The sequence below is a fragment of the Bos indicus x Bos taurus genome, chromosome 12, assembly GCF_003369695.1.
Source record: "Bos indicus x Bos taurus breed Angus x Brahman F1 hybrid chromosome 12, Bos_hybrid_MaternalHap_v2.0, whole genome shotgun sequence".
NCBI classification, from domain to species: domain Eukaryota; kingdom Metazoa; phylum Chordata; class Mammalia; order Artiodactyla; family Bovidae; genus Bos; species Bos indicus x Bos taurus.
Window position 1 is genome coordinate 32,916,237 of NC_040087.1, and position 22,567 is coordinate 32,938,803.

The following is a 22,567-nucleotide window of genomic DNA, read 5'->3' on the forward strand; positions in this document are numbered from 1 at the left end:
AACAAAAACACGGTGTAATTTTAATTTTTTACCCAGTCCATCAGAAGGAGACAGGGAAGGGTGGGTCGCAGGTGGCTCAGAGGAGTCATGAAGTGAGATGCAGAAAATTAAGAGGTGAGGTATTTCTTGCACATCAGAGCTGACATTCACACCAACACCCCAGGCACCCTGAGAACTCTCTTCTCCCGCGATCCCCAAAGCTATCCGCCTGACCACCAAACGTTCACCCCTCCTAGGGCCGGCTGAGTTTTCCAGGCCTTTCCCCATCCCGTGCGTCTCCCGCGGGCTCCCAGTCCGAAGACTGGACCACACATTGCAGCCTGGCCCCTGGGAGCCCAAGGCGGCGGGACCAGCTGTCCTCGGACTTGTGGTCCGATCACTGTTCGCCCGCGAACTTCGGACTTGGCGAGGTCCCCGGGAAGCCCCTGCGCGAGGGTAGCGGGTCGATCCGTACAGCCCACAGGCCTCCGAAACCCGCCTGAGGGCCTCGCGGGAAGGCGGCGGAAGAGCGCCATTCCCCGGCTCGGCCTCGTCAGGATCTGCGCGCTCGCGCGCGCACGCGCTCGGATCAGATCAGTCACTCAGTCTTGCCCCACTCTTTGCGACCCCATGAATCGCAGCACGCCAGGCCTCCCTGTCCATCACCAACTCCCGGAGTTCACCCAGACTCACGTCCATCGAGTCAGTGATGCCATCCAGACATCTCATCCTCTGTCGTCCCCTTCTCCTCCTGCCCCCAATCCCTCCCAGCATCAGAGTCTTTTCCAATGAGTCAACTCTTCGCATGAGGTGGCCAAAGTACTGGAGTTTCAGCTTTCGCATCATTCCTTCCAAAGAAATCCCAGGGCTGATCTCCTTCAGAATGGACTGGTTGGATCTCCTTGCAGTCCAAGGGACTCTCAAGAGTCTTCTCCAACACCACAATTCAAAAGCATCAATTCTTAGGCACTCAGCCTTCTTCACAGTCCAACTCTCACATCCATACATGACCACAGAACAACCATAGCCTTGACTAGACAAAACTTTGTTGGCAAAGTAATGTCTCTGCTTTTGAATATGCTATCTAGGTTGGTCATAACTTTCCTTCCAAGGAGTAAGCGTCTTTTAATTTCATGGCTGCAGTGATTTTGGAGCCCCAAAAAATAAAGTCTGACACTGTTTCTCCCTCTATTTGCCATGAAGTGGTGGGACCGGATGCTATGATCTTCGTTTTCTGAATGTTGAACTTTAAGCCAACTTTTCCACTCTCCACTTTCACCTTCATCAAGAGGCTTTTGAGTTCCTCTTCACTTTCTGCCATAAGGGTGGTGTCATCTGCATATCTGAGGTTATTGATATTTCTCCCTGCAATCTTGATTCCAGCTTGTGCTTCTTCCAGCCCAGCGTTTCTCATGATGTACTCTGCATATAAGTTAAATAAGCAGGGTGACAATATACAGCCTTGACGTACTCCTTTTCCTATTTGGAACCAGTCTGTTGTTCCATGTCCAGTTCTAACTGTTGCTTCCTGACCTGCATACAAATTTCTCAAGAGGCAGATCAGGTGGTCTGGTATTCCCATCTCTTTCAGAATTTTCCACAGTTTCTTGTGATCCACACAGTCAAAGGCTTTGGCATAGTCAATAAAGCAGAAATAGATGTTTTTCTGGAACTCTCTTTTGCTTTTTCCATGATCCAGTGGATGTTGGCAATTTGATCTCTGGTTCCTCTGCCTTTTCTAAAACCAGTTTGAACATCAGGAAGTTCACGGTTCACATATTGCTGAAGCCTGGCTTGGAGAATTCTGAGCATTACTTTACTAGCGTGTGAGATGAGTGCAATTGTGCGGCAGTTTGAGCATTCTTTGGCATTGCCTTTCTTTGGGATTGGAATGAAAACTGACCTTTTCCAGTCCTGTGGCCACTACTGAATTTTCCAAATTTGCTGGCATATCGAGTGCAGCACTTTCACAGCATCATCTTTCAGCAACCTAGGGCATGAAAAAGGGAAACGGAAGCTTCCCTAAATCAACTTGAATTTCTGCCCTTGGTTAAAACCTGTGACTGGCTCCCCCACTGCATTTTTTGGATGCAATCTCAAACCCTTACACAGGTTGCAGCCTCTGCGTGACCTGTCCGCAGTGGACCGGTCCAAGTCCACCCGGCCTCACTTCCTTCCCGCAGGCTCCGGGTACGTGGACCGTGTGCAGTTCTTTAGGGAGAGAAATCTCCATCCAGATGACACTTCACACTTCTGCATTGTTTCCCCAAAGACCCCTCCTCCTTTCTGCTCATCCTTCGGATTAAAGGCCACGTCCTCAGAAGGACTTTCTTTGATCTTTCGAAAATTTATTCTCCTTGGCACTTAACCCAGTATATCATTTTAAAAAATCATTTAATTCCCATATTATTGTAGTTTTGATGGTGAGATATTCTCTACTTTTACATATATGCATGTATATTATAAGATAAATTTATATTATATTTATACATAAATAAAGGCTTATGTTGGAAAAGGCAATGGCACCCTACCCCAGTACTCTTGCCTGGAAAATCCCATGGATGAAGGAGCCTGGTAGGCTGCAGTCCATGGGGTCGCTAAGAGGCAGATACAACTGAGCGACTTCACTTTCACGCATTGGAGAAGGAAATGGCAACCCACTCCAGTGTTCTTGCCTGGAGAATCCCAGGGACGGGGGAGCCTGGTGGGCTGCCGTCTATGGGGTCGCACAGAGTCCGACACGACTGAAGTGACTTAGCAGCAGCAGCAAAGGCTTATGTATTTTGAGCCTTGAGTATTTCTAGAGTAAAAGTGTAACAGATTTCTATAAAATAGCATGTCTTTTGGACTTAAATAGTTCAGTATTTGAACAAATTTTTAAATGCCTTTATGGAGCAGGTAAAACAGAGGAGACTAATCATATAGTCTGAGGAATACATTAAAGACCTATGTATGAATTTCCAGCAAAGTCAAATACAGGACTGTGAGATACAGGGCTGAAACACGTAAATCAAAAGAGAAATTGTTCACTAATTGTTTACAATTTCTAGTTCTATAGATAAATAATTCAATCACGATTTTTTATTTCTCCAAGTTTTTTTAAACTACTTGTTCAACATATTCAATTTTACTTTCTCATTTCTACTTCTGCAAAAACGAATATGTTTTAGAATCTATCTAAGCTGCCTGTGTCTTCAAATTGCAGTCAGTTAGTGTTATAGGTAAAGAGATAAATGATCATAAGCATGTAAGCCAGCAAATTTGGAAAACTCAGCAGTGGCCACTCAGCAGTGGCCACAGGACTGGAAAAGGTCAGTTTTCATTCCAATTCCAAAGAAAGGCAATGCCAAAGAATGCTCAAACTGCCGCACAATTGCACTCATCTCACACGCTAGTAAAGTAATGCTCAGAATTCTCCAAGCCAGGCTTCAGCAATATGTGAACCGTGAACTTCCTGATGTTCAAGCTGGTTTTAGAAAAGGCAGAGGAATCAGAGATCAAATTGCCAACATCCACTGGATCATGGAAAAAGCAAGAGAGTTCCAGAAAAACATCTATTTCTGCTTTATTGACTATGCCAAAGCCTTTGACTGTGTGGATCACAAGAAACTGTGGAAAATTCTGAAAGAGATGGGAATACCAGACCACCTGATCTGCCTCTTGAGAAATTTGTATGCAGGTCAGGAAGCAACAGTTAGAACTGGACATGGAACAACAGACTGGTTCCAAATAGGAAAAGGAGTACGTCAAGGCTGTATATTGTCACCCTGCTTATTTAACTTATATGCAGAGTACATCATGAGAAACGCTGGGCTGGAAGAAGCACAAGCTGGAATCAAGATTGCAGGGAGAAATATTAATAACCTCAGATATGCAGATGACACCACCCTTATGGCAGAAAGTGAAGAGGAACTCAAAAGCCTCTTGATGAAGGTGAAAGTGGAGAGTGGAAAAGTTGGCTTAAAGCTCAACATTCAGAAAACGAAGATCATGGCATCCAGTCCCACCACTTCATGGGAAATAGATGGGCAAACAGTGGAAACAGTGTCAGACTTTATTTTTCTGGGCTCCAAAATCACTGCAGATGGTTACTTCAGCCATGAAATTAAAAGACCCTTACTCCTTGGAAGGAAAGTTATGACCAACCTAGATAGCATCTTCAAAAGCAGAGACATTACTTTGCCAACAAAGTTTTGTCTAGTCAAGGCTATGGTTTTTCCTGTGGTCATGTATGGATGTGAGAGTTGGACTGTGAAGAAGGCTGAGCACCGAAGAGTTGATGCTTTTGAACTGTGGTGTTGGAGAAGACTCTTGAGAGTCCCTTGGACTGCAAGGAGATCCAACCAGTCCATTCTGAAGGAGATCAGCCCTGGGATTTCTTTGGAAGGAATGATGCTAAAGCTGAAACTCCAGTACTTTGGCCACCTCATGTGAAGAGTTGACTCATTGGAAAAGACTCTGATGCTGGGAGGGATTGGGGGCAGGAGGAGCAGGGGACGACAGAGGATGAGATGTCTGGATGGCATCACTGACTTGATGGACGTGAGTCTGGGTGAACTCCGGGAGTTGGTGATGGACAGGGAGGCCTGGCGTGCTGCGATTCATGGGGTCGCAAAGAGTGGGACATGACTGAGTGACTGAACTGAACTGAAGCTCGTAAGAGTCCTGATCCCTCACCCTGATTACCAAATAACAAACACTAGCAAATATACACAAATGCCCCAAAATGCCTAGGTAGGGTAGGGAAAGGAGAGGAGAAAGACAAGGTAGAATTGCTTTGGATATTCCGCCGACGGTGAGCTTCTCACGCCTGATAGAAGCTTCCTTCGCTGTACCTTGTATGTCTCTACTTCACTTGCAGGCCACATGTCAGGCAGGAATATTATGCAGGCAGCCCATGGTCCAACCGCAGTGTCCAAAGGGAACACATCTCTCAGAATTCCTTTGTCAAAGACTACATCCCCACCCAACGCTCCCATCACTTTCCCTATTTAAGGTCACCAAAGGAATTCTTTTTCGGAACTATACTCGGGTCCTGTGGCATACCGAGTTGCGTGTTATCTAAGAGTAGCTTGCTGCTGCTGCTGCTGCTAAGTCCCTTCAGTCGTGTCCGACTCTATGCGACCCCAGAGACGGCAGCCCACCAGGCTCCCCCGTCCCTGGGATTCTCCAGGCAAGAACACTGGAGTGGGTTGCCGTTTCCTTCTCCAATGCGTGAAAGTGAAAAGTGAAAGTGAAGTCGCTCAGTCGTGTAGGACTCGTAGCGACCCCATCCATAGACTGCAGCTTACCAGGCTCCTCCGCCCATGGGATTTGCCAGGCAAGAGTACTGGAGTGGGTTGCTATTGCCTTCTCCGAAGAGTAGCTTACTGACTAGTTATATTTGGAAAAAAGGTGCCATTACGATGGAGAGATTCAGAGGACACTCTTAACTAGATGATTAGTTGATCATCAGCAACAGCCCTGCGCCCTGGCTGGCCTCCTCTAGCCCCAGGCAGGCCCGCGACGTGGCTCTTCCCTCCTGGGGTTGTGGCCCCGTCTGGGTGAAAGGACGGAACCACACTAGGTGCTGGGTGATGATGCTGGGACCTGCTCCTGAAGCCTCCTGGTCTCGTTCCCTGGAGCTCCTGGCAGCTGGGTGGTGCCCCTAGGTGCCAGCAGAGGGCGCGCCGCCGAGGCTCCCCCTGGCGCCGGCTGCGCAGGCGCAGAGCTGGGCTGACGCGCGGCGCTCTGTCAAGCTTCTGGGGCCACTGCTCTCTCTTGACAGCTCATCCTGAGGAGCTCGCGGTGAGGGAGGCTGCCGGAGCAACAGCCGCAGACCCGCGGAGGAGCGTGCAGGACGCACGGGGGAAGCCGAGCCGGGCCGCTCCGTGCCTTAGTTTCCTCCTTTGTGACCCTGCCTCCAGCGGGCCGTGAAGGAACAGCGTCGGACACGTGGCCGGTGCGCCTGAAGAAAACGGTGACAGGAAAAAGGCGCGGCCCGCAGGTTGTATCCCTGGGTCCCCGGGTCCCCCCGTGGGAAAGCCGCCCGCGCACCCCGTCCCCGCGGCCGCTGATGCTGGGAGCTGGACTGGGGACCCTCGGGACGGCCTTGCTTCCCGTGGAGACAGCTCACCGCTCGCGTGACGCTCCATCTCAGTCTTCAGTTCCACGTTGAAGTCAAGTGAAGGACGGTCTAATCCACGTGTGGGTCGAATGAATATTCAGGAATTATTTTAAGAGTGCTGAGGAGAGCGCCTGGCATCTAAAAGCGTCACATTCCTGGCTTAATATCTTCACCTCTCAAGGCCCTTGCTCTTCATCTGTGAGAGTGACTCCTTTGCCCAAGGTCACAGGCCAGGGAGCTGCACTGCTGGCTGCGACATTTTTTTTTTTTTTTTAAAATTGAAGTACAGCTAATTTACAATCGTGTTAATTTCAGCTAAACAGCAAAGTTATTGTTAATATGTATGTGTGTTTGTGTGTGTGTATATTCTTTTAAAAAATTCTTTTCCATTCTGATTTATCACAGGATATTGACTGGTTCCCTGTGCAGAGTGCTGGCTGAAATGTGAAGCAAGGCGTTTGACCTCCAGTCTCTGTGCTCTTCTTAGTCACAACAGTTAGCCGGCACCAAGAAGCACATTTTACATGCCTTTTCTATTTTTTTGTTCTTTTAATTTAGGAAATAAATCACTTCAGAGGACATCTATGACCTTTCCGTCCTACATGGATCGTAAACATGCAGTGGCTCACAGGGTATTGACATTCCTGTGCATGTTTTTCAACTTGACCTATGGCAGAATCCAGCTTCCTGAATTTCTTAAATATAAATGACATCTGAAGTCAAAATACACATGATCACAGAAGGCAACCACAAAACTCACAGGACTCAAACTTTCTGTGGTCCACTGGGTCACCATTCACCTGAAGGAAATTGTAGCTATAGTTGCTGGTGAAACTGAAGGGACCCAGATATTATCTCCCCTAGGAGGCTGGTTGGACATCTCATAGAAGCTTTACTTACAGAGGTCAGTCGTTTATGAGATTTGCTCTGTTCTTTGAAGCTACGCATTTCAAAAACATGTCTTCTTAAGACCACATGTCTTTCCCAGTACCACTTTCCCAGCAGCACTGAGCATGTGTACTCAGTCGTAGTTGAGTCTTTGTGACCCTGTGGACTGTAGCCTGCCATACTCTTCTGTTCTTGGGATTTCCCCAGGCAAGAATACTGGAGTGGGTTGCCATTTCCTCCTGCAGGGGATCTTCTCGACTCAGGGATTGAACCCTGGTCTCCTGTATTGGCAGGCAGATTCTTTACCCTGAGCCACTTGGGAAGCCCTCTCTCCTGTCACAAAGCTCAATATATTCCTATAATGTATTCTTTTCACTAATTTCTATGCTAGAGAAAATGAAGTTAATCAGTTGGGTGTATGTGAGAAGACTCCTCAGGGAAATGTAAAATGGTTAGACAGAGGGCAATTTGCCAGACAGCTAGCGTTGTTGCATGAAGAGCTGTGGGAGCAAATATTAGACTTTTTAGGGGTCATGGTTGGGTTTTCAGGCATTTCCTGTTAAATCATGGTAAAGAATGCACATTTGTGCATTAGAGGGGCCTATCTTACACATTAGAAATAAGACCTTTGGATGGAGTATCAAGTTATGCTTCAGGAAGTGTGGGCCCATGATGATAGGCTGAAAAGTGCCCCCAAAGATATCCACACCCTACAACAAACTAGGTAGCTCAAAACTACAGGAATGTATTCTCTTACAGTTCTGGAGGCTAGAAGTCTGAGATCGAAGAGTCAGCAGGACTGTGCTCCACCTGAGGTTCTGGGTAGAATCCTGTTTTGCCTCTTGTTAGTTTCTGGTGGTAACCACCAGTCCTTGGTGTGCATCGGCTTGTAGACACAACCAGTTCTTCTCTCCATCATCACACGGTACTGTCTTTACATGACATTTTCCTCTTGTAAGGACACGAGTCATGTTGGATTATATTCTACCCTAATCATCTTAACTTGGTTACATCTGCAAAGACCTTGTTTCCTAATGCTGTCACATCCTCAGGTTCCAGGGGTTAGGACATCAACATGTATTTGGGGGACACAATTGAATCCATAACAGTCTTAAAAGGGGAGGCTGGGAGAGCATGCTTAAAGTGATAGGAAAAGTAGAGACTAGAGAACCCTAAAGACAAGCTTCCCCACATGAAAATGTCTGGTTTGGACTAGAAGGTGGAGTTTCAGTTCAGAGAGTGACCAGCCAACCCCTCTTCCCATCTTCAATCCTCTGCAGCAGTTCCATTGGACCTCACACCTCAGACAACCACCACTGCCTATTTAGCAGGTTTCGCCTCCTCTTGGCCATGTCTTTAAGATTCACTTGTAAGGCGTTGATGTGGACAACTTTATGTCCCGAGGCTGACAGTTAGGTACGTCCAGAGCATGTCCACTGCTGGCTTTCCATAAAATGTGAAAGCGTGTGTTCCTATCATTTTCTTGTCAAACACACATACATGTGCATGTGCACGCGTGTGCACACACGCACGCGCACACACACACTGCCTTGAGAATCTTGAATTCTATATGAGTCAGAAAATTGTAAAAAAGCAGCCATTTTCATTGTCTTCCTTACACATCTTCCAGTTGGAAATTGCCCTGCATCCTGGTATAACCTGGAAGCATATGCTGCTGCCCCAGGAGTCACTAGGAGCATGAGGAAATTGTCTACCCTCTCTCACTCCCTCTTGGTACCCTCTGCTGCTTCTTCCTCACTGCCCAGTTTTCCTTGCTTTCAGGCGGCTCTTGGTCTGCAACAAGGTGTGTCTGGAATAAATTCCTTAGGATGCCTCTAGCTGTGGTAGTAACCAGGGCACCAAAGACAAGTAAGCCAAGCTTCATCTTAGAGAGGGCAATGTGACAGGCCCTCAGAGAGGAGTGCTGAGTGTGCCTGGGTATGTGGGGGTTGGAGAGGGAAGTTACTATTCTTTGGGTCAGAGTGTTCTCTTAAAACACACTTGATGGACTTACCTGGTGGTCCAGTGGTTGGAACTCCCCACTTCCACTGCAGGGGCCACGGGTTCTATCCCCAGCCAGGAAACTGAGATTCCCACATGCCACTCCATGAGGCCCAAAAGTGAAACAAACAAGCAAAACCCCCAAAACAAACAACAGCAAAGCACCTGACTCAGAGAATGAGCACCTTGGTTGGTAGTGAACTCCTTGACTGCTAGCAACAATCTTTGGAAATTGTATGGGCTAAATTGTCTGCCCCCAAAGTCCCACTTCCCAGTACCCCAGAATTCAACTGTATTTGGAGATACCTTTAAAGAGGCAGACCACCTGATCTGACTCTTGAGAAATTTGTATGCAGGTCAGGAAGCAACAGTTAGAACTGGACATGGAACAACAGACTGGTTCCAAATAGGAAAAGGAGTACGTCAAGGCTGTATATTGTCACCCTGCTTATTTAACTTATATGCAGAGTACATCATGAGAAACACTGGACTGGAAGAAACACAAGCTGGAATCAAGATTGCCGGGAGAAATATCAATAACCTCAGATATGCAGATGACACCACCTTATGGCAGAAAGTGAAGAGGAACTCAAAAGCCTCTTGATGAAAGTGAAAGTGGAGAGTGGAAAAGTTGGCTTAAAGCTCAACATTCAGAAAACGAAGATCATGGCATCCGGTCCCATCACTTCATGGGAAATAGATGCGGAAACAGTGGAAACAGTGTCCGACTTTATTTTTTTGGTCTCCAAAATCACTGCAGGTGGTGACTGCAGCCATGAAATTAAAAGACGCTTACTCCTTGGAAGAAAAGTTATGACCAACCTAGATAGCATATTTAAAAGCAGAGACATTACTTTGCCAACAAAGGTTCGTCTAGTCAAGGCTGTGGTTTTTCCTGTGGTCATGTATGGATGTGAGAGTTGAACTGTGAAGAAGGCTGAGCGCCGAAGAATTGATGCCTTTGAACTGTGGTGTTGGAGAAGACTCTTGAGAGTCCCTTGGACTGCAAGGAGATCAGCCCTGGGATTTCTTTGGAAGGAATGATGCTAAAGCTGAAACTCCAGTACTTTGGCCACCTCATGCAAAGAGTTGACTCATTGGAAAAGACTCTGATGCTGGGAGGGATAGGGCAGGAGGAGAAGGAGACGACAGAGGATGAGATGTCTGGATGACATCACTGACTCGATGGACGTGAATCTGGGTGAACTCCAGGAGTTGGTGATGGACAGGGAGGCCTGGCGTGCTGCGATTCATGGGGTCGCAAAGAGTCAGACACGACTGAGTGACTGAACTGAACTGAACTGAACTTAAAGAGGCAATTAAGTTAAAATGAGGCCTCTAGGGTGGGCCTTAATCCACTGCGACTGGTGGGGTCAGAACCCACAGAGAGACCCCAGGAATGCATGTCCAAGAGGAAGGACCACGTGAGGACACAGTGAGAAGGTGGCTGTGCACCGAGAGAGGCTTCCGAAGAATCCTCATCTGCTGGCACCTGGATTGTGCACTGTGAGCCTCCAGAGCTGTGAGAAGTACACTTTAATCACTCAGGTCATGCAGTCTATGGCCTTTAATTATGGCAGCCCTTCCAACTCACGTAGGAAGGGTATCCGTAAACCTCCCGGAGGACTGTCTGGAAGCTGGCCGGCCCTAGGATCCTCCACCAGGTGGCAGCACATCCTGGAGGGCCGGCTGGGGGTGCAGGCTGGGCTTGGGGTGGAGGCACAGCCTCATGTCCGCTCCACCCCCGGGGCTCCAGAGATTGCCTTCTGACCCCTGAGCTTCTGTTGCACTGGGTCCACTTAGCACGTGTGATGCCTGTGATGTATAACTTTACAAATTTCAGGAAGGGAAGCTGACTCTTCATTCCAGGAAGTGCTGATTTCCTATTTGCAACAAACCCATGGAACACTGGGGGTTCCCAGGTGGAGCTTAGTAGCAAAGAACCCTCCTGCCAATGTGGGAGAATAAGAGATGCAGATTCAACCCCTAGGTTGGGAAGATGCCCTGGAGTGGGGCACAGTAATGCACTCCAGTATTCTTGCCTGTAGAATCCCATGGACAGAGGAGCCTGGTGGGCTATCGTTCATGGGGTTGCAAAGAGTCAGACATGACTGAAGTGACTTATCATGCATGCACATGAAACATCCCCTTTTAAGATTCATCCAGGGACACAAAATTTCCTCAGTTGAGGTGATTACAGGGAATCAGAAGCCAGATTTGTCATAGCACTTGGAGCACTGACGTCACTCCAGCCGATATTCTAATTCTCAAAGAGCCTGGTACCTGGCAATGAGAAAACTCTATTGTAATTACAAGAAGAAATTAAAAGTGTGTGTGCACTCCCAGTTTGCCTAGGAGTCAAGAGGGACAGGAAGGGTAGGACAAAAATAAATAACTTTTGCGGGGGGAGGGGGTAAAAGAGCTATCAAAGTCTTTTGTCCCTCTGCAGCAGACAGCTTTATAGAGATCCCCGTCACTGATGTGGTCTCTCCCTCTCATGAGCCACACAAGGTCCATATCAGTACTAGCTGTGCTTGTTTGTTCATTAATTCCACAGGGGTTTATTGAGCTCCTTCTAATACTTGCTAGATGCAGAAACAAATCTTAAGGCATGATTCCTGCCCTTGAGGAAGCCAAGCTCTGGCCTGGTGAAAAATCCCTCCACTGGGAACACCAATATGTCAAGGTAAGGTGCCAGGTAGGAGAGAGCCATACAGGATGGCCAGAGGGCCAGGGAAGGCCACAGAGAGGAAGGGGCATCTGAGCAGGAGTTTGCCAAGGGAGGGAAGTGTTAGACAAGGTGGCCTGTGCATGGAGAGGCGTGGGGTGTGGAGGGGCTCTGTGTGCTCCAGGGATGCTGACTGGTCCAGCTTTTGGATTCTGTCCACCACAAACTGGCACTGCCACGGGTGCTTGTCTTCTGCCTCTACAAGGATTACCTCATGTGCCATGGCAGCTGCTTTCCTCCAACACCCCCTGAAGGAGTTCAGGGTGGAGAGCAATAATGAGGTACTCTGTGTTCCAGGAAGTTGGCAGGAAATGTCTTCAGATAGTTAGATATTCTCAGGAGCTCATTTTGTGAGTTCAAGTCTTTGTATCATCTCATATCTAGGAAAGCACTAAAATCCTTCACGATGACGACTGTTTCTCATGACTATCAACCTTCACGAGACCAGCAGAGACTTTCTACAGAAAAAATATGTGCTTGGTTGCATATACTCCCCCTTTTACCAAAATCACATATATACTGTCTTTCCCCGCTATGTCTTTAGAACAGTTTCTCAGATCTATCTGAGGTGCTGTCTCCCGGGCTGCAGTTCTCATGTTGCCCTGGATAAAACCAGCTCTCACGCTGTACATTTTTTTAGTCGACAATACTCATGGGAAAAGATGAAGTGACAGGAGAGAAAACCAGATAAGGGGCCAGTTGGTGAAGGGTCATATATATTGTTAAAGATTGTGTCCTTGACACCACAGTCCCCTTCACAGGGTGAAGTTTTGAACTGAGAGTTTAAATATACAAACCGACATGGTCAGACCCATATGTAAAGACAGAACTCCCACCATAGTCTGCAGCAACCAGCCCAGAAATCAACGTATTATGTACAGTAACCATCCCAGGAAGCCAGTCTGCTAGCGACAAATCAGACTTTGAGGAAGTCAGACCTCCATCTCTAGAAATCCTCCAGGAAACCAAACAATAACCTCTGTAACAATTGCCCCCACACGACCAGGACTTGACTCCTAACTGACAGCTTCTCTAGTTTTTGTCTCCACTCCCAATTTAGGACCAACTAAAGAAAGTCAAGTGGAGTTGCACAGAGTCAGACACGACTGAAGCGACTTAGCAGCAGCAGCAGAGGAAGTCAAATATACATTCATAACCACCCACATATGAAGCCCTGCTTCTCGTGCACATCTGCAGCTTCTCAGTGCCAAGAGCCTCCCGTTAGGGTGCACCTGAAGCCTTCTCATTTTTCTACTATGAAGCTTTTCCACTCCTCTGCCTGCATTTCAGTCTCAGCAAAAATGCCAGCGATGCTGGCTTACTCCCCTCAAGGAGCAAGTAAGTAGCCTTTGTTTGTTCTCATCTGGTTGTGAAAGTTGCTCAGTCGTATCCAACTCTTTGCGACCCCATGGAATTCTCCAGGCCAGAATACTGGAGTGGGTAGCCTATCCCTACTCCAGGGGATCTTCCCGACCAGGAATCAAACCGGGGTCTCCTGCATTGCAGGCGAATTGTTTACCAACTGAGCTATGAGGGAAGCTGGTCTTCAGTTATTTCCACAGAACCTGGGGAAGACAAAATAGTGTCGAGAATAGACAGTTGGCTGCTGCCGTCTCCTATGCCTTGGGCTGAACTCTGCTGAACTAGTAACTTACTCTTGCTTATTTGTGTTTCTTTTTTTTTTTTTTTCCTTGGCAGGTCCAGAAAAGGGGCCAGGGTCCAGAACTTGAGGATAAAGGATAGGACTCAATGACCACCCCCATCTTGGGGAGATAAGGATTCTCAATAGTTCCAGGTCAGGGCTAAGAGAGACATCCAGGCAGATCTGGGGCGAAGCTGTGGATAGAGCACCATCCAAGCAGCTGTGTGTGTGCGTGTTTTAAATTGGTGTGTGATTGCCTTGCAATGTTGTGTTAGTTTCTGCTCTGCAACAATGTGAATCAGCTATATGTATACACACATGCCCTTCCTCTCGAACCTCCCTCCCGCCCACCATCCCACTCCTCTGGGTCATCTCACAGCACCGAGCTGAGCTCCCTGTGCTGCACAGCAGCTTCCCACCAGCTGTTTCACACATGGGAGTGTGTATATGTCAGTGGTGCTCTCTCAATCTGTCCCATCCTCTTCTTTCCCCTTTCTGTACACAAGTCTCTTCTCTTCGTCTGCACCTCTATTCCTGCCCTGCAAATAGGTTCATCAGTACCATTTTCTAGATTTTATATATTTATATATATATACACACATTAATATACGATGCTTGTTTTTCTCTTCCTGACTTACTTCACTCTGTATGACAGTCTCTAGATCCATCCACATCTCTACAAATGAGTTTCAAGTTGTTCCTCCCTCTGCTCTAATTTCCCTTTATTGTGTCCTGCAAAAGCGAAAGTGCTATTTGCTCTGTTGTATCTGACTTTGCGACCCCGTGGACTGGGATTCTCCAGGAAAGAAGACAAGTGGGTAGCCATTCCCTCCTCTGCACGGGGCAAGGGTGAGGGAGCAGGTCTTCCCAACCCAGGGATCGACCGTGGGTCTATCTGCATTGCAGGCAGATTCTTTACCATCTGAGCCACCAGGGAAACCCTTATTAGTCCTGAGCCCTCGGCAAAGCCTATCCCACAAGATAACCTTGTATCACCATTATTGTGGAGAGGAGGAAGGTGCCTGTCCTGCTTTAGGAGGTGCTGAGAGCTGCCAGCTTGGTGCAGAAGGCTCGACAGCCCCTCAGCACTTGTGCGCCCACCAAAGCTTGGGGGACTTGATAGCACTCTGGACACTCAGCACTTAGGATGTGTTGCGTCTGTTTCTTTAGTTATTTCAGTCATACGATCATATATGCGTCAGAAAACCTGTGCTATTACTTCTATACAATCACTGATTTTGACTGTTTCTAGTAGTCAACTCACCTATAGTTAAAATGTGAAGGGTCTTTTTTTTGTACTTTATAAAATATTAACAGCTTGATGAATATACCTATGAATTTTTACTACTTATTATGATATATTTCCTTAATGAAATGTAAGGTGGATGCATTTTAATATATTTATTTCAAGATTTGGGGTCTTTTTGTGGGCAGTGCTCTCGAACCATGGTGGTGGGGGGACCATAGCATTCAAGACCCTTTCTTTCTCATCCTTTCTCATGGATTGTAACCTGTCCATGAGATAGGTTTCTCATCCCTTGTAACCTATGCTCAGGGGTTACTATCCAGACATGTGGTTGGCGCTGGAAGCCAGCATGGAAAAGAGTGAAAGATTGGCAAAGTCCAGACCGTCTGCTGGTGAGTCGCGGGAAGCTGCTCAGCTAAGAGGCTCCTGGAAGTGGCCTGAGAAGCTCTCCTCCCACCTTAGACCGAAAGCTCCACTGAAGCTGTCACGCTTATCACCTGTGATCAAGTCTAAGCCAGTGGCTGTCATGTTCCAGGTGCTCAGTAAGTATGTGTTGATTGAGTGAGAACTTTCAGGTGCCCTTGTGATCTGCTCTGGTTTCTCTCTCTCCAGTTCTCCCTTAGGACATAGGGTAGTTAAACAGAGCAGAGGAGGTTACCTAATATATAATATAAATCTGTATGGATGGAATATCATCTCTGTAATGTCAAGAATAATCAAAAGTAAGATGATATGGAAGTTGTATGACTTATAAAATTTTCCATGTATTCTCTAGCTTCTTACATCCTGTAAAAAATTTCAGACTCACACATACCTAATTAGAATGAAAATTTGTTTACTTGTTCCTTTGCCCAAAATGTATATTAAAATTATTTTGCTGATACAAGATAACTTAGAAAAACAGGGTATTAGTTCAACACAAGAAATTTTATGTCTTCAGCATTGTCTTGAAATGCCCTTTCATATTATACAGTATTTTTAAATCTCATTTTACTTGGGAGAATAAACTGGTCAGCTAACTCATGAATCCTGTGGGGGCACTTACTATATCACGTCCCATGAGTAGGTGTCACATGTAAAGAAATGTTTACATAATCTCAGCAAGTCTTTTTTTTTTTTTAAACTGCACTGAGTGGCATGGGGGATCTTAGTTCCATGATCAGGGATCGAACCCATGCCCGCTGCCATGGAAGCATAGAGTTGTAATCACTGGACCTCCAGGGAAGTCCCAGTGAGTCTTAACAGTCTTTTCTGCTCACATGAAATGACTCTTCTGTGTTTTAAGGACCTCAGATACTGAGAATCGAGTTAGTCATCATCAGACTCTTTATTCATGACACAACATCATTGGTCCAGAAAGGCTACACTTTTCTCTTTCATTTTCCTTTGGTCGTTTTCTTCATCTCCTTCGTGCAGTTCCATACCCCTCATTCCCTAATGTCTTTAAGGTTTGTCCTCCCAAGCCATCTTCTATATTTTGAACATATTTTCTTAAAAAATATATAATAATATTTAAAGTTTAAAATTTTTGTATAAATTACTTTGTGATATACATCTCAACTAGCTTCTAAGTTTCATAAAATGTTGGCTTTTTTCGAGAACTATTTGTGTTACTTGGTATAACATGCTTCTGACTGGCATGTATGATTCTGCAGCAGTCATGCGCCATAGCTTATCTCTTCCTTTCATCATCGATACTTTTGTTGTTCCCAGCTGCTCCTACTTCTACAGATCTATGCATGTCTCCTTATGAACCTACCCTGTGGTTTCTTTGGTAAGTATGTCCTCGAGTTGAGTGGCTGGGATTTGGGGGTATATGCATATTAGCTTCAGTAAGTAGTGCTGACTTGCTCTCAGGAATGGTGGTACTGTTTACTGAACCCAGGTCCCACTGCTTGCCGTTCAAAAGCCATTAAAGAGGCCAGGTTGGTGGAATTAATAAAAGTTTGCTCTATTTTGGATGCTTGCAACCTGGGGATGGAGGGACGGTGGATCCTTGTCCAAAGGCTAACTCCCCTCTGACAATCAGGGGGCAAGAAATTTTATAGGCTGAGGGATGGGGCTACATGCAGAAATAGCAGTCAGTTCTGACAGTCATCTTGAAATTAGTCATGCAGTGGTCTGACCAGTGTCATCTTGTTTTAAGAACTGTTAGGTTTTAGTTCCAGGGTTGGTTTGGTTCCATTTTTTGAAGCCAGTTCTCAGAATTGTGGCAGCTTATATCATGGTTATAGTCTGGTCATCTTGTAGTTAACTTCTTCTACCTGGTGGGGGTTTCATTCTCTAAGATAGCTCATATATTATGGCTCAGAACATTATAGCCCTTGAGGAGGAACTAAAGGTCCTTAACTATGCTTAATGAATAAAGTGTTATTTGGTCTGCTGTGACTATTTCCCTTTGTTTCTGCATGTTCTCACTTCTCTGATTAAACCTATTCTTTGGCTAAAGCTTTTCCACAGACAAAAGGCAGTTAGAGAACCTGGCTTGGCTTTCTCTGCCCACCAAAGCAAAATAAAAAATACACAGAGAGAGTTTGGAGGAAATAGAAAGATGGCTTAATTCTCAGCCAGCGGAGAGGGCAACACAGTAGGCTCAAGCTTCAAGAACTGTGCCTCCCAACCATGAGGAGTCTAGGGGCTTATATAAGATGAGGGTTCAAAGTCAGGGGTCGTGATGAGGAACAAAGGTGTTCGGATCTTGATTTCTTCCTCTTGCATTGTTTCAAAGACAGTCATAGGCTGGTATCAGTAACCCAGTAATTGGGTCTGGCGGTTTGATGCCTCTGCGGCCTTCTTTCTGATGTAACTATAGGGGGAAGGGTTGTAAGGGTCAACACCAGATACAGGATGTATTTAGCATGTAGAACCAAAGGAAAATAGATGTGAAGTGTAGCTCCTGCTGAGTCAGGGGCAGAAAAGCAAACTTAGTTGCAGGCATGCGGACTTAGGAGCAGTTAAAGTAAAACACTTTCCGTGAGTTCAGGTCTGCTCACTGTTCTCTTTATTTTCTTCGTTTTCAGAAAGGGAAAGAGAAAAACCCATTTCTCTCTTTTTTATTTTTTTCCTTTTCACTGCAACAGGACTGTAGGGCCTGTTCCATTTCAGTACCTATGTAGATTCTAATATGGTAAAGACTGATTGATAGAAGCCACATAAACAAAAGCTCCTTGTGTTCTTTGCATATGAAGAGTTCCTGAGATCTTCCAGTTTGAGAAACAATGATTTAGGCTACACCAATCCTGGCAAAAATCATCAATTATCAAATTTACTTTATGTCATGTTAAGTGAGGTATTGTCTTACCCTGATGCATTCACTCATCGATAAGGTATATTATGTATTTTTTCACCACTTAGGAGAAAGGTGAATTGGCTTCTAAGTGTCGAAGGCCTCCTTTTCAGTCTGTGAGTGAGTAAGCATGAGAAGCTTGGCCACCCCATCTCAGAAGTGCAGCATGGAGGGAAGGCGCTGAGCCCTCACAATTGTCAGAACTCTCGGAGGCCAGCTGCGGAGGTTTCATCTCATTCCTGGCGAAGGCCAGGGGCCAGTCGGGGATTACAGCTGTTTGTGCTGAGCTACAACATACATTCAAGATCTTTCTTGAAAGGATCAGCAATCCTTTCAAGGTCCTAAGTGGTCCTAAGTGGTCCCCATGGCCTGAAGCTGGTAAGTAACTCTGCAGTGCCTTCCTTCAGCTTGCTGCCCCTTTAAGCCTGGCAGCTGTCCTGCAGCAGTTACAGTAACTGAACTCAGTCAGGTCTGGTTGCTCTGCTCTGGCAGTCTGCCACTGCTCCCCTTTCACCCCAGGTTCTTGCCCTCCAGGTATCATGGGGCAGGTGATGAGAAGCTCAATCAGGGTCCTGTGTGAATGGCCAGAGAAATAATCAACTGAGATGATGGATTCAATTGTAATTTACATATTGCTTAAACATACTCTAGTGTGTGACCTGTCACTGTTAAGTGGACGCTAGCGCTATGAGATATGTGATGATGTGTGTACAAAGTTCATCACTCTATTTTCACCCTATAGAATAAACAACCTTTATCATTTTGTCACATTTGCTTCCAGGATTTTCTCTTTACATTCTTTCAAAAAAAGGAATCGTTAGGATAAAGCAAAGTAAAAGCCACCTTTAACCATTACCTCTAGGCTCATTCCTCCTGTCCCCCCTTTCCCACCTCCCACCCAAAGCAATGATTATTATAAGTGTACTTTGCATGATTGTTACCAAAAATGTAAATCCATGTGCCCAAGGCACAGTGAGGCCAATCAATACTAAAACACTGGAGTCTGGAACAGAGAAAGGTTTGTTACAGGGCCACACAAGGAGATGGGTGGCTCATGCACTAAGAACCCCAAAGTTATTGAAGGCTTTCAGTAAAGCCCTTTTCTAGGAAAGGTGAGGGAGGGGCCTTGTCAGTTGCTGCAGAGTTCAGATCCTTGTTTTTGAGGCCAGTTCATGGTCAGGTGACGATGTTCCAGTAAACCTCTACCAAACAAATGTTATTCTCTGTCCTGACAAGAAACAGCCAGGTCCCAAGCATAGCTGTTGCCCTCCCAGGTCCTGGTCCTGGCTGAGAGGAGGCAGAGCTCAGCTGGCAGCACCCTTAGGGCCAGGTCCCCAGACCCTGCCCAGTTGTCATCCCTGAGGGAGACAGGCACCCAACTCAACTGGCCCTGGGACCCCTCAGGCCTCCCACAAAGTGGGGGCAGTTCCCACAGACTGCGACCCAGGCAGACAGCCGCAACCACTGAGGTCACATAGACAGTAATGAGAGAGAGGTTCACTGCTGCCTCAAGGCCTAGTCCTGGCCAATGGATGGCCCTGGCAAGGGCTCTGGAGCCCTGCAAGACACAGCCCCCAGCCTGTTCGCTGGCCGCCCCCTCTCCCCCCAGCTCACCCTCTGGCCCAAGGCTAGGCAAGCTGGAGGGTCTCAGGGAGAAGGCAGGGATCTGCCTCTTACCTCATTCTCTACCTGAGGACCACAGCACCACCAACTGTTGACTGAGTCACTTCTCTAATGGCTCCTCATTGACAGTTGGTTGCTTGTGGATGGGGCCCACCAAGGGTCTGACCAATGGCTGAGGAGGACCTGTTGCCTGGTAACAGGGTGCTGAGTAATGATGCCCAGCAATGGGTACGTGCTAAGGGATGTGCTCTGTTACATGATTTTAGTCCTTTTTTAATTTCTAAAATCACATTTGTAACTATAGATCCATAAACAGGACCTAATATTGTAGTTATGTATTTTAAAGCTTACATAAATGATTTAATGAGTTGGTGATGGACAGGGAGGCCTGGCATGCTGCGATTCATGGGGTCGTAAAGAGTCAGACACGACTGAGCGACTGATCAGATCTGATCTGATGTATCATTTTTATGGGCTTCTCAGGTGGCTCAGTGGTAAAGAGTCTGCCTACAATGCAGGAGACCCAGGTTTGATCCCTGGATTGGGAAGATCCCTTGGAGAAGGGAATGGCTACCCACTCCAGTATTCTTGCCTGGAGAATCCTATGGACAGAGGAACCTGGCAGGATCTAATATTGTAGTTATGTATTTTAAAGCTTACATAAATGATTTAATGAGTTGGTGATGGACAGGGAGGCCTGGCGTGCTGCGATTCATGGGGTCGCAAAGAGTCGGACATGACTGAGCAACTGAACAACAGTAACGTATCATTTTCACATCATTCTTAGGTTTTTGAGATTATCTATCTATGGATATAAGAAGAGCTGTTTTTCAATTTGTTTAGCTTTTTTTAATTTGTAAGGATAAAAGTCTTGACTCCCAAATTCTTTACACATCACACCAGAACAACTTGTAAAGTAGGCTCTTTGAGAATATTCTGTAGAGGCCATCATGTTGTTTTCTAATACAGTTCTATTTTTCCCTTTTGACTTGTTTTTCTTACCTTATTGTACTGACTAAAGCCTCCGGTACAACACTGCGTAGACACTGTGAGAAAGGACAGCCTTGTATTGTCTCCAGTCTTACAGAGAAAGCATTCAGTCTCTGGCAATTAAGTATGATATTTGCTGCAGGTTTTTCATAGAAATCCTTTGTCAGGTTGAGGAAATTTCCTTCTTTTCTTGGTTTGCTGAGAGGTTTTATTGATTAATGTTAAATTTTGTCAAATAGTTCTTCTATATCTACTGACATTATCACCGGGCTTTTCAGTCTTTTGACAAGTTTCATTATTTTGGTTTCAAATGATTCAACTTTGCTTTCTAACCCTAACCTTAACCCCACATGTTGTTCACTCAGTCATGTCTGATGCTTTGCGACCCCATGGACTGCAGCATGCCAGGTTTGTCTGTCCATCACCATCTCTTGGAGCTTGCTCAAACTCATGTCCATTGAGTTAGTGATGACATCCAACCATCTCATCCTCTGTCATCCCCTTCTTCTCCTGTCTTCAATCTTTCCCAGCATCAGGGTCTTTTCTAATGAGTCAGTTCTTCTCATTACTACCCAAAGTATTGGAGTTTCAGCTTCAACATGAGTCCTTCCAGTTCAGGACTGATTTCCTTTAGGATTGACTGGTTTGGTCTCCTTGCAGTCCAAGGAACTTTCAAGAGTCTTCTCCAACACCACAGTTCAAAAGCATCAGTTCTTCGGTGCTCAGCCTTCTTTATGGTCCAACGCTCACATCCATACATGACTACTGGAAAAACCAAAGCTTTGACTATTTGGACCTTTGTCAGCAAAGTAATGTCTTTGCTTTTTAATATGCTGTCTAGGTATGTCATAGGTTTTCTTCCAAGGAGCAAGCGTCTTTTAATTTCATGGCTGCAGTCACCATCTGCAGTGATTTTGGAATCCAAGAAAACAATGTCTTTCACTGTTTTTATTGTTTCCCCATCTATTTGCCATAAAGTGATGGGACCGGATGCCATGATCTTAGTTTTTTGAATGGTAAGTTTTAAGCCAGATTTTTCACTTTCCTCTTTCACCATCAAGAGGCTCTTTAGCTCCTCTTCGCTTTTTGCCATAAGGGTGGTGTCATCTGCATATCTGAGGTTACTGATATTTCTCCAGCAATCTTGATTCCAGCTTGTGCTTCATCCACCCCAGCATTTCGCATGATGTACTCTGCGTGTAAGTTAAGTAAGCAGGGTGACAATATAGAGCCTTGATGTACTCCTTTCCCAATTTTGAACCAGTCCCCACATGGTTATCATTAGTTTCCTGACACAGGAAAGTACCACAAAATTGCTGATTTAGGACAGCAGAGATTTACTGTCTCATGTTTCTTGAGGATAGAAGTCTGAAATCACGGTGTCATCAGCCCATGCTAGATCTGAAGCCTGTAGGGAAGGATCATTCATTCTTTTGGTTTCTGGCCTGTGTCAGCAGAATTCCATTCTTTACGTCCATCTTCACGTGACATTCTCTGTCTCTGCACATCTTCCCTCTATTTGTGTGTCTGTCTCTGAGCCCAAATTTCTCTCTTTTATAAGAACACTAGTTACATTGGATTCGGGTTCGTCCTAATGACATCATCTTAATTTAGTTAAATCTGCGAACAACTTATGCTATAGTTTTCAAGTTTGTGTCCTGCCTCCCATTCATATGTTGAAATCCTAACCCCCCAAAGGTATTTGTAGGTGGGGTCTTCGGAAGGAGCTTAGTCATGAAAGTGCTGCTCTCATCAATGGCATTATTGCCTCATAAAAGAGGGTCCAGAGGCACCATAGACCCTCTTCCAGGTGAGAACACAGAATGCGCCAGTTATGAATCAGGTGGATGGTTTTTATCAGAACGTGATCATGCTGGTGTCTTGATCTTGAACTTCTCAGCTTCCAAAATTGTGAGAAACAGATTTCTGTTGTTTATAAGCTACCCTATCTGTGGTATTCTATTATAGTGGCCCAAACAGATCTAGACAATATATTTCTGAATATGATCACATTGAGGTACTACTCCAAGGTCAGGATGTCAATATATTAATGTTTCCTTTGGTGGGGAAACACAATT

General features: G+C 45.9%; 1 protein-coding gene and 1 long non-coding RNA gene across 2 annotated transcripts in view; both read left to right on the forward strand.

Annotated features, from left to right (window-relative positions):
- Window positions 1–5,689: 5,689 nt before the first annotated feature.
- LOC113902138 lies at window positions 5,690–6,670 on the forward strand. The gene is made up of 2 exons (XR_003513676.1): window positions 5,690–6,307; window positions 6,491–6,670. It is a non-coding gene; the product is annotated as an uncharacterized LOC113902138 (long non-coding RNA).
- Window positions 6,671–14,915: 8,245 nt separating this feature from the next.
- Window positions 14,916–22,567, forward strand: part of LOC113902098 (phospholipid-transporting ATPase IB-like) — a 100,837-nt gene continuing 93,185 nt past the window's right edge. Inside the window, exon 1 of the mRNA XM_027557070.1 lies at window positions 14,916–15,136. Within this exon, the coding sequence (XP_027412871.1) occupies window positions 14,916–15,136 (221 nt within the window). The remainder of the gene's footprint in view (window positions 15,137–22,567) is intronic.